General features: G+C 47.6%; 1 protein-coding gene across 4 annotated transcripts in view; it reads left to right on the top strand.

Annotated features, from left to right (window-relative positions):
* SETD1B (SET domain containing 1B, histone lysine methyltransferase) overlaps positions 1–12,099 on the top strand; it is a 314,507-nt gene that overhangs the window by 204,930 nt on the left and 97,478 nt on the right. For all 4 annotated transcript variants that reach the window (XM_069214916.1, XM_069214917.1, XM_069214914.1 and 1 more), the window contains exon 12: positions 4,933–5,517. In XM_069214916.1, coding sequence (XP_069071017.1) covers positions 4,933–5,517 — 585 coding nt within the window. The remainder of the gene's footprint in view (positions 1–4,932; positions 5,518–12,099) is intronic.

Genomic DNA, 12,099 nt, shown 5'->3' on the forward strand with positions numbered 1-12,099 from the left:
CAACCCTCAGGTACAGTAGCCATTGGCTACTGTCCTCTTACACCTGTAATGCCCCTAAATCTAGTATTTACGGGCTTCCCTGAACCCAACATACCAGATTCCTGGCGACCTGACAAGGACTGCTTAGCTGAAACCCTCAGCAGAGAAGAAGGAAGACAAAGGCTTTGGCCCCAGCCTTACTGGCCTTTTTCCTGCTTCAACGAACCTGCAGAAAGAACAGTGAGTCGTCCAGCGACCTCTGCCAAGCCCCAGAGGACTGCCCTGAACCCAGAAGAACCAAGAACTCCAGAGGACAGCGGCCCTGTCTAAAACACCTACCAAGGACTGCCACCTCACTCCGGAGACATAAGTCCTGACCAATCTGCACCCGACACACATGGCTCATGTCCAGGTGGTTCATCCAGCTAGAGAGGGTCCCCAGGTGAGTGTGAGCAAGTGCCCACCTGAGTTGACCTCTCTACGATGATGCCTGCAAAGGGAATCCCAAGGAACCCCCTCAGACCGCGAAGCACCAGACGAAGATATCTGACTTCTAAAGACACACTGCTGCCGCAGGCCTTGGAGAACCGGACCTCTGGTGCAGCTATGTTCAGCAGGCGGCCCTCCTCCCTGTCCAGCCTGTGGTCTGTTAGAGACAACCTCTCCTACAGCCTCTGAGTGACCCCTGGGGTCCGCTCATAGACCAGGATTAAAAACCTGATGTCCTGTTTGTCCCCATCCGCCCCTGTGCCACTGAGGGTGTGTGTTTGGGGCCTACTTATGGCCCCTTCACTGCTCCTCTAATCTCTCCTCCCCCCGGTCTGCCCTCCAAGCCGCAGGTACTTACCTGCAGGCAGACCGGATTCCAAGTAGCCCCTGTCTCCATAGGAGTCCACGTTAAATTTGCTCAACTTTGACCTCTGTACCCGTCCGGGCCCATGTTTTTGGTGGTGGGTGTTTGAGGTTACCTTGAACCCCAACCATTGGACTTCCTAAAACCGGGGGATTGAAGCTGTATGTGTTGTACTTACCTGTAAAGCGAACTAACATTTCTTTCACCCCCGGAACTGTTATGAAAATTGCACTGTCCATTTTTAAAACAGATTACTGCCAATAGCTCTAAAACTGAATAACTTATCGATTTCAAACAAAGTACTGTTGATACATGTGTGAAATACAAATCCATTGAAGTCCTAACCTGCAACTTGAACTTGTGGTTCTAAAAATACATTAAGAAAATATATTTTTTGCTATATATATTGGTCTGGAGTTAAGTCATTGTGTGTGTGTGTGTGTGTGTGTGTGTGTCAGTATTATTATTAGAGGCGTAACAGAGGCTAAAGTAGATAATACCAATGCTCTCTTTTGTGGTAGTGTGGTTAGGCAGTTAGGCTTATCAGAGGGTAGTGCAAATCATTTGTGGTACACACACAGTCAAGACATTAGGCACACACTCAATGACTAACTCCAGGGCAATATTTATTTATGGCAAAAATATATTTTGTTACTGTATTACTAGAACCTAAAGGTCTTTGTTGCAGGTACATACAGTTTTAAGTAGGTATTAGACATGTATCAAATGTACTTTGTTTGAGTTTTACAGATAAAGCAGTTTACAAGTAAGTAACACTTTTCAATTTTAAACGTTAGTTTCATAGGAATCAATGCATTTCTAGGGGAGGAAAAGTGTTAACACATTTAACAGGTAAGTACTCGACTTACGATCCCAGCCTTTGGGGGGGAGAGGGGGTTAGGATGTCCACAGTTCAAAATTAAAGTTGACCCCAAAGTGCACTACCAGCATTATGGGTCCGGCTCACGGTTGGCCACAAGCACTTTCAGTTCACTGTGCTTCCCTTTAACCTTACCAGCACCCCTTGTGTGTTCATGAAAGTGATGGCAGTAGTTACTGCTCACCTGCGGAGATCAAGGGTTTCAGTCTTCCTCTATCTCTGACTGGCTGTTAAAGGCAAGCTCACCCCAGGCTGTCTCCCCCACCTCCCCTCCTCCAGACAATGGCGAACCTTCTATATTTGTTGAAGTTCACAAAAAATGTGCCAGAATCATACCTGACTCCCTCTCAGACGCTCCCTTTCATCGGAGCTGTTCTGGACACATTGCAGTTTCTGGCTTATCCTCCCAAGCGGCGAGTGCAGGATATTCAGGCTATGATGTGGATGTTTCAGCTTCTAGCCTGGATTGCAGTAAGATTGATTGAGGCTGCTGTGCCTCATGGCCTCTTGCATCCTGCTGGTGACACATGCCATATGGCATATGCACAGGCTTTGCATTGGGACCTGAGGTTCCAGTGAGTGCAGCATGAGGGGAGTCTCACTGACATTGTCCAGATCTCTGAGGGAATTGCAAAATATCTGCAGTGGTTGTTAACAGATCTTGATTGGGCCAGAGACAGATCCCTCTCCTTTCCCGAATCAGATGTGACAGTAGTGACAGGTGCATCCCTCCAGGGATGGGGCGGCCATCTGGGAGAGGTGGTGATCAGAGGCATCTGGCCTCTGGTGGAAGCAGGACTCCACATCAACATGCTGGACCTTGGTGCCATCCAGCTGGCATTGAAAGCCTTTCTTCCCTCTTTCAAGGGAAAGATGGTGTAGGCATTCACGGACAACACCACTACTATGTGGTCCTGCAACAAGCAGGGCGGGGTAGGGTCATGACCCTTTGTCAGGAGTCTCTGCTCATCTGGACCTGGCTGGAACAGCAGGGCATATCCCTGGTGGTTCAACATCTAGTGGGCTCTCTGAATCCCAGAGCGGACAAACTCAGCTCAAATTGCCTAGCGGATCTTGAATGGTATCTCCATCCGGAGGTGTCACAAGGTCTCTTTCAGCAGTAGGGAGAGCTTTGGTTAGATCTGTTAACCTCCGTCAACAACACGTAATGTCAGCAGTTTTGCACATTGGAGTTTCCAAGGCAGATATTGCTCAGAGGAGCTTTTCGTCTTGAGTGGAGTTTGGCTCTCCTGTATGCTTTTCCACCTATACCATTCCTGCCCAGAGTTCTCAAGAAGATCAGAATGGTGGGGGCAAAGTAGTCCTTGTGATTCTGGACTGGGCACAGATAGTCTGGTTTCCCGAGCTGGTGCGCATATCCATCGATCCTCCGATCAGACTGCCCTTTTCGGAGGATCTTCTGTTGCAGCAGCAGGGGAAGGTTCTTCACCTGAACCTGTCCACTCTCCACTTTCGTGCGAGGAGATTGTGGCGGCAGTTGACGGACGTTGACCTTCCCACTGAAGTCTGTAATGTAATCTTGGTAGCCTGGCATCACTCCACCAAAATGGTGTTCACCTGTTGGAAGAAATTTGTGGCATGATACACAGACAAGTCAGTTGACCTCCTTTCTCCCCCCTCTCTCTGAGGTGCTATTGTTCATCCTTTCCCTTGCCTGGCAGGACTCTGCTCTGGTCCTTCTTCAGGGATATTTGTCTGCTATTTCTTCTTTTTCGAGGTTGCCTGATCAACTTTCTTTGTTTAAGTCTTCTATTGTACATAGGTTCCTCAAAGGTCTTACACAACTGTTTCCTCCATCCCCATTCATTATGCCCCAATGGGACTTGAATTTGGTTCTGACTTTTTTGATGTGCTTTCCTTTCAAACCTCTTCTGAATCGTACTCTGAGGCTTCTCACATTGATAACAGCCATCCTTGTGGTTACATCTGCCTACAGAGTGAGCAAGCTGCCAGCATTATCTAAGCCGCCCTACCTTTCTATCCTGAGAAAGTGGTGCTTCGCACTAGGGCCTCTTTCCTGCCACAAGCGTTCACACCCTTTCTTGTAGGCCAATTTGCTGCTTTGCCTGCTTTGTACGCACCCCCACATCTGCCCAAGAAAGAGGAGAGACTCACAACGCCTGGACCCAAACAGAGCATTGGCTTTCTACCTTGATTGAACAAAAGAGTTCCAGAAGGATGACCAGATGGGTCATACTGTGCATTAAGATCTGCTATGCACTGGCCTAAAACGAAATCCCGAGGGTTTGCATGCTCATTCTGTCTGAGCTAAAGCTGCGACCACTGCGTTGGCATGCAAAGTTCCAGTCCTTGACATCGATCAGGCGGCATCTCTGCACACGTTTACCAAATACTACTGCTTGGACAGTCAGGTCTGTAGTGACATGCACTTTTCCCGTTAGGTCCTGCAAGACTTTTCTCTTTTGAACCTGGTTCGCAGTCCCACCTCTAGGGATTGTATTGCTTGGGTATCTATTCAGGGGTAAGAAATCTGCAGCTAGAAGTCTCTATCAGATGGATAAGTTACTCATGTTCGGTAACACCTTATCTGGTAGAGATAAAATCTAGTGCAGATTCCTTATTGACCCACCCATCCTTACCGCTCTGCGAATTGATTTCTAGAGGCAGGGGTTTCCCTTTCACGGCCTTATTTTTGACACACCAGTGATCATTTTTCTTCATGGTCCTGCGCTTCTGGTGTGGAATGTCGTGAAAAACTGCCATTAGCACGCTGGGGTGGTGCCTATATAGGACCCACAACATAATTTCTGGTGCAAATGATGCAGTCGACTGACACTGAGCAGATCAACCCTGCCTACTGGCACACAGGTGTTGGTCATCAAAATCCTCTGGATCCAGTCTGATGCGTAGGGAGAATTCAACGCAAAATTATTTGCAGCGAGATATGGTCTCAACCAGATAAGGTGTTACAGAAGGTAAGTAACTTGTCCTTTAACTTTTTCAAACTTTGTTTCACTGCCTAGTCATGCGTCTCCAAGCAAGCAAATACAAAAGTTCTATGTTGCTGCTAGAAGAAAGGACGTTATGCATGGAATGGGGGTCTGATGAGAAGATCATATACTTTGCATCTCTTCGTATGCGTTCTTTCCTGTGATTTGGAAAAAAATATTGCAGTATGCATTTTAGTCTGTTTAGGGAATCGCAGTTGAATAAAACAAAAACCTTTTTCTTCCTCTAGATGACATAGCAAGTGTGGCATCATCTAAGGTGGAGTCTTCTGATGAAAGTGACGAATCCTCTGAATATGAATCCAGCTCAGAATCTGAAGAGGAGGATGAGTATGACGATATGGAGAACGAGGAGGAAGTAGTAGCTACAGCAATAACAGAGAATAACAGCACGTTGAAGGAGTCCATAGTTCCTGAAATTGAATCTTCTGTTTCCAAGAAACAGGACAAAGAGAAAGAAAATGAAAAGATTATCTGTCAACCTGCAGCAGAACTTGGCAGGGACAAAGAATTGTTATTGAAAGCAGAGGCAGTTCCCCCCGAAACAGATTGTCTTAAAGATGATGTTGAAAAAGAGCCAGGGGAGGAACCCCTGGCACTTCCAGTGACTGAACAGGTGGCACAACCATCAAAGGAGCCGGTGGCCTTGCCAGCAGAAGAGCCTGTGACATTAGTAGAAGGGCCAGTGTCATTGCCAGCAGAGGTTCCAGTCTCCATGCCATTGGTGGTGTCAGAGAGAGCTGCTAATGTAGAAATACATGTTCAGGCAATGGAGAAAGAAGTCACAAATATAGAATCATCCAAAGTAATTCCAGGTACATTATATATTGTCCAAATACTCTCATACATTGCCTTTGTTCAAATTCTAATGCAACTTCATGAGAAATTCCTCCTCTTAAATTGGAGTTATAGTCTTGTTTGTTAAACCATTGAAATAAATAAGTTATTGAATATTTTATTAGCATGTTTATGTACTATTCTTGCAGGTTTTCAGAGTGTTTTGTTTTCCTTGATGCTAGATTCCAGTATGAAAACAGTTTATTAATCACAAAACATAAAAAAACTGAACCATTGCCAGAAACAAGGCTTTTTCCTCCCCGTCATATTGTTTTATACTCTTGTCATAATTTACTATATCAGTTTCCTCTTACAGCTCTTATGTAAATAGTTAATACTAATAATTGTGACGGCTTGGCTTTTTATTGCATTCATCTGCTGTTGTATTTTTAGCAGTACAAGACCAAGCTTCTGCTTCTTTCATCTTATCTTCTTTCATCTTATTACAATGAAGATCTTCTTTATGAACTTTGATGTTTGCAGTTGTCTCTTCTGCATACTCATAAACGGTTTGACCACAACATGAGGATTATAGACGGCGCACAGATGCAAAGTGCAATCTTTATAGAAGAACAGAGATGAAAATTACTTATGGAAGCGTTCTGGGCAGTGGCTGAGATCAAAGAATTGGCTATAGGATGGTGTCGTGTCCATGGGGGGAAAAAGGAGTGAAGATAATCGAGCAGTAGAAAAGACTAGTCAGAAGAAAGGCGCTAAGTGACCTCACTAGAAGGTTTGGGACTGACAGATGCAGAGAGACTGACTAGAAAATTAGAAAAAGCTTGATTTATTTGGGGAGTTATTAGGGTTAAGTGGGATATTTGGGGTTGGAGGCCAAGCTGACCATCATAGAGTGAGGAGCACATGTGTAAGGAAATGCCTCCTTGGCATGGTTACCCCCTGACTTTTTGCCTTTGCTGATGCTATGTTTTGATTTGAAAGTGTGCTGAGGCCTGCTAACCAGGCCCCAGCACCAGTGTTCTTTCCCTAACCTGTACTTTTGTTTCCACATTTGGCACAACCCTGGCACTCGGGTAAGTCCCTTGTAACTGGTACCCCTGGTACCAAGGGCCCTGATGCCAGGGAAGGTCTCTAAGGGCTGCAGCATATCTTATGCCACCCTAGAGACCCCTCACTCAGCACAGACACACTGCTTGCCAGCTTGTGTGTGCTGGTGAGGACAAAACGAGTAAGTCGACATGGCACTCCCCTCAGGGTGCCATGCCAACCTCACACTGCCTATGCAGTATAGATAAGTCACCCCTCTAGCAGGCCTTACAGCCCTAAGGCAGGGTGCACTATACCATAGGTGAGGGCACCAGTGCATGAGTACTGTGCCCCTACAGTGTCTAAGCAAAACCTTAGACATTGTAAGTGCAGGGTAGCCATAAGAGTATATGGTCTGGGAGTCTGTCATACACGAACTCCACAGCACCATAATGGCTACACTGAAAACTGGGAAGTTTGGTATCAAACTTCTCAGCACAATAAATGCACACTGATGCTTATCACCTCCCCCTTGCAGGAGCTGTAACACCTGGCGGTGAGCCTCAAAGGCTCACCCCCTTTGTTACAGCACCACAGGGCATTCCAGCTAGTGGAGTTGCCAGCCCCCTCCGGCCACGGCCCCACTTTTGGCGGCAAGGCCGGAGGAGATAATGAGAAAAACAAGGAGGAGTCACTGACCAGTCAGGACAGCCCCTAAGGCAACCTGAGCTGAAGTGACTCTGAGTGAATCTTGCAGATGGAGGATCCCCCCAATAGGGATAGGAATGTGACCCCCTCCCCTGGGGAGGAGGCACAAAGAGGGTGTAGCCACCCTCAGGGCTAGTAGCCATTGGCTACTGCCATCCCTGACCTAAACACACCCCTAAATTCTGTATTTAGGGGCTCCCCTGAACCTAGGAACTCAGATTCCTGCAACCTAAGAAGAAAAGGACTGCTAAGCTGAAAAACCCTGCAGAGAAGACGGAGACACCAACTGCCTTGGCCTCAGCTCTACCGGCCTGTCTCCCTCCCTTCTAAAGACACTGCTCCAGCAACGCTTTCCCCAGGACCAGCGACTTCTGAATCCTCAGAGGACTGCCCTGCTCTAGAAGGACCAAGAAACTCCAGAGAACAGCAGCCCTGTTCATCCAAGACTGCAACTTTGTTTCCAAAGAAGCAACTTCAAGACAACTGCATTTCCCGCCGGAAGCGTGAGACTTGCTACTCTGCACCCGACGCCCCTGGCTCGACTTGTGGAGAACAAACACTTCAGGGAGGACTTCCCGGCGACTACGAGACCGTGAGTAGCCAAAGTTGCACGCCCCCCCCCCCGAGTCCCCACAGCGACGCCTGCAGAGGGAATCCTGAGGCTCCCCCTGACCGCGACTATCCGACTCCCAGATCCCGACGCCTGGAAAAGACCCTGCACCCGCAGCCCCCAGGACCTAAAAGATCGGAACTCCAGTGCAGGAGTGACCCCCAGGAGGCCCTCTCCCTTGCCCAGGTGGTGGCTACCCCGAGGAGCCACCCCCCCTTGCCTGCCTGCATCGCTGAAGTAACCCCTTGGTCTCCCATTGATTTACATTGGAAACCCGACGTGTGTTTGCACACTGCACCCGTCCGCCCCCGTGCTGCTGATGGTGTACTTTCTGTGCTAACTTGTGTCCCCCCCGGTGCCCTACAAAACCCCCCTGGTCTGCCCTCCGAAGACGCGGGTACTTACCTGCTGGCAGACTGGAACCGGGGCACCCCCTTCTCCATTGAAGCCTATGCGTTTTGGGCACCACTTTGAACTCTGCACCTGACCGGCCCTGAGCTGCTGGTGTGGTAACTTTGGGGTTGCTCTGAACCCCCAACGGTGGGCTACCTTGGACCCAAACTTGAACCCCGCAGGTGGTTTACTTACCTGCAAGAACTAACAAATACTTACCTCCCCTAGGAACTGTGAAAATGGCACTGTCTAGTTTTAAAATAGCTATATGTGATTTATTTGAAAAGTATATATGCTATTGTGATTATTCAAAGTTCCTAAAGTACTTACCTGCAGTACCTTTCATTTGAAGTATTACATGTAAAAGTTGAACCTGTGGTTCTTAAAATAAACTAAGAAAACATATGTTCGATGGCATATGTTGCTGCAGATACACATGTTTGGCACAGTCCGCTGCCTGGTGTTGGGCTCGGAGTATTACAAGTTGTTTTTCTTCGAAGAAGTCTTTTTTGGTCACGGGACCGAAGGACTCCTCCCTCTTCGGCTCCATTGCGCATGGGCGTCGACTCCATCTTAGATTGTTTTTTTCCGCTGTCGGGTTCGGACGTATTCCTTTTCGCTCCGTGTTTCGGTTCGGAAAGTTAGTCAGAATCTCAGAAGAAAGCGTCGGTATTGTTCCGTTCGGTATCGGGATAGTTAGGTACATCGACACCGATCATCGGAAGACTTTGGGGTAGCTTCGATTCCCCCATCGGGACCTGGTCGGCCCGACCGCGTGCAACATCGAAGCCGATGGAACGGACCCCGTTCCGTTTCTGCCCAAAATGTCACAGTAAGTATCCTTATACAGATCAGCACTTGGTCTGTAACTTGTGCTTGTCCCCCGAGCACAAGGAGGATACCTGTGAGGCCTGTCGAGCCTTCCGGTCCAGAAAAACACTCCGGGACCGAAGAGCCAGGCGTCTACAAATGGCGTCCACGCCGACAAAACAACGTTTCGACGACGAAGAGGAAACATTCTCGGTTCCGGACTCAGAATACGGAGACTCCGACGTCGAACAACAGCAACAAACTGTGAGTAAGACGTCGAAAAGTAAAACCATCGAGAAAACGAAAGCCCAGGGGACGCCACTGCCAACAGGCCATGGCTCGACCGATAAAACAGGCGACCCGTCGAAGGCGCCGAAAAAGGGCACGCCCATAGCGAAGACACCCGACTCCGGTCGAGGGACCGCCATGGAGCAACCTTGGAGCCGAGATAGCGGCTCCGAGAGACAAAAACAAGATACTGGCACCGAAAAACATCGGCACCGAGAATCCATGCCGAAAGGAACAAAAATTCTGTCGGTGCCGAAACCGAAAAAAGATTCTCTCTCGGCGCCGAAAAATTCCACACCTTCATCCTACACAGAGGAACAAGGAATAAGTGGCCAGATGCACAGATTTGGACAAGAGCTCCAAAGTGTAGAATCAGACTACACACAAAAGAGACTGTACATCCAGCAAGACACAGGGAAGATATCAACCCTTCCCCCAATAATGAGGAAAAGAAGGATCGGTCTCCTCAAGGATGGCGCACAACCACAAGCCAAAGTGGTTAAAAAAGTCACGCCTCCGCCCTCTCCACCACAACAGGCATCGCCGGCACAAACACCGCCACAAATGCACTCACCAGCGCAAACTACCATAAGTCAAGATAATCAGGATCAAGACGCTTGGGACCTATACGACACCCCAGTGCCGGACAATGATCCAGATTCATACCCCACAAAGCCGTCACCGCCAGAGGACAGTACCTCATACTCACAACTGGTGGCTAGGGCTGCAGAATTCCACAATGTCCAACTGCATTCCGATCCTATAGAGGATGACTTTTTATTTAACACCCTCTCGGCTACACATAGCCAATATCAATGTCTCCCAATGCTACCAGGGATGTTACGGCACGCAAAACAAATTTTTGAAGAGCCCGTAAAATCAAGAGCCATCACCCCAAGGGTGGATAAAAAATACAAACCACCACCCACAGATCCAGTGTTTATTACTTCGCAGTTACCACCTGACTCCGTAGTAGTAGGGGCAGCTCGCAAAAGAGCAAATTCCCATACATCTGGCGACGCCCCACCTCCGGACAAAGAAAGCAGAAAATTTGATGCGGCAGGAAAAAGAGTAGCATCACAAGCAGCCAACCAGTGGCGCATCGCAAATTCTCAAGCGCTGCTGGCCAGATATGACCGCGCTCACTGGGATGAGATGCAACTTCTCGTAGACCATCTTCCCCAAGAATACCACAAAAGGGCGCAGCAAATAGTTGAAGAGGGACAAACGATCTCAAACAATCAAATCCGCTCTTCACTGGACGCAGCCGATACTGCAGCGAGAACAGTCAACACTGCTGTCACCATAAGGAGACACGCTTGGCTCCGCACTTCAGGCTTCAAACCTGAAATCCAGCAGGCTGTCCTTAATATGCCCTTCAACGAAAAACAACTTTTTGGCACTGAAGTGGACACAGCCATTGAAAAACTTAAAAAGGACACAGACACGGCCAAGGCCATGGGCGCACTCTACTCCCCGCAGAGCAGAGGCTCTTTTAGAAAAACTACATTTAGAGGGGGGTTTCGTGGCCAACCCACAGACACCACATCAGGGTTCCTTCCAAAGGGGAGGTTTCAGGGGATATAGAGGGGGTCAATTCCCAAGGAGTAGGGGAAGATTCCAGACTCCAAAAACACCTCCACCTAAACAGTGACTTTCAAGTCACGCAACCCCTTCACTCAACACCAGTGGGGGGAAGACTAAGCCAATTCTACCAATCTTGGCAACAGATTACAACAGACAGTTGGGTATTAGCAATAATCCAACATGGCTATTGCATAGAATTCCACAAATTCCCACCAAACATCCCTCCCAAAACACGCAAAATGTCACCACAACATTTAGAACTTTTAGGACTAGAAGTCCAAGCACTACTGCAAAAGGATGCAATAGAGTTAGTACCAGTACAACAAAAAAACACAGGAGTTTACTCCCTGTACTTTCTAATTCCAAAAAAAGACAAAACATTAAGACCAATATTAGATCTCAGGACACTAAATACCTACATCTTATCGGACCATTTTCACATGGTCACACTACAAGACATCATTCCACTGCTCAAACAGCAAGATTACATGACCACATTAGACCTAAAGGATGCGTACTTTCATATACCAATACACCCTTCTCACAGAAAGTACCTAAGGTTCGTATTCAAAGGAATACATTACCAATTCAAAGTGTTGCCATTCGGAATAACAACTGCACCAAGAGTGTTCACAAAATGTCTAGCAGTAGTAGCAGCACACATCAGGAGACAACAGATACATGTGTTCCCTTACCTAGACGATTGGCTAATCAAGACCAACACAGTAAAAAAATGCGCAAACGACACCACATGTGTCATACAAACCCTTCACAAACTGGGGTTTTCCATCAACTATACAAAATCACACCTAGAACCGTGTCAGACACAACAATATCTAGGAGCAACCATCAACACATCAAAGGGAATTGCCACTCCAAGTCCACAAAGAGTGCAGGCATTCCACAAGGTAATAAGTGCTATGTTTCCAAACCAAAAGATACAAGCAAAATTTGTGCTAAAACTTCTAGGCATGATGTCATCATGCATAGCCATTGTCCCAAACGCAAGACTACACATGCGACCCTTACAACAGTGCCTAGCATCACAATGGTCACAGGCACAGGGTCAACTTCAAGATCTGGTGTTGGTAGACCGCCAAACATACCTCTCGCTTCTATGGTGGAACAGCAAAAATTTAAACAAAGGGCGGACATTTCAGGACCCAGTGCCTCAACA

This window comes from Pleurodeles waltl, chromosome 11 (genome assembly GCF_031143425.1).
Source record: "Pleurodeles waltl isolate 20211129_DDA chromosome 11, aPleWal1.hap1.20221129, whole genome shotgun sequence".
NCBI lineage: Eukaryota > Metazoa > Chordata > Amphibia > Caudata > Salamandridae > Pleurodeles > Pleurodeles waltl.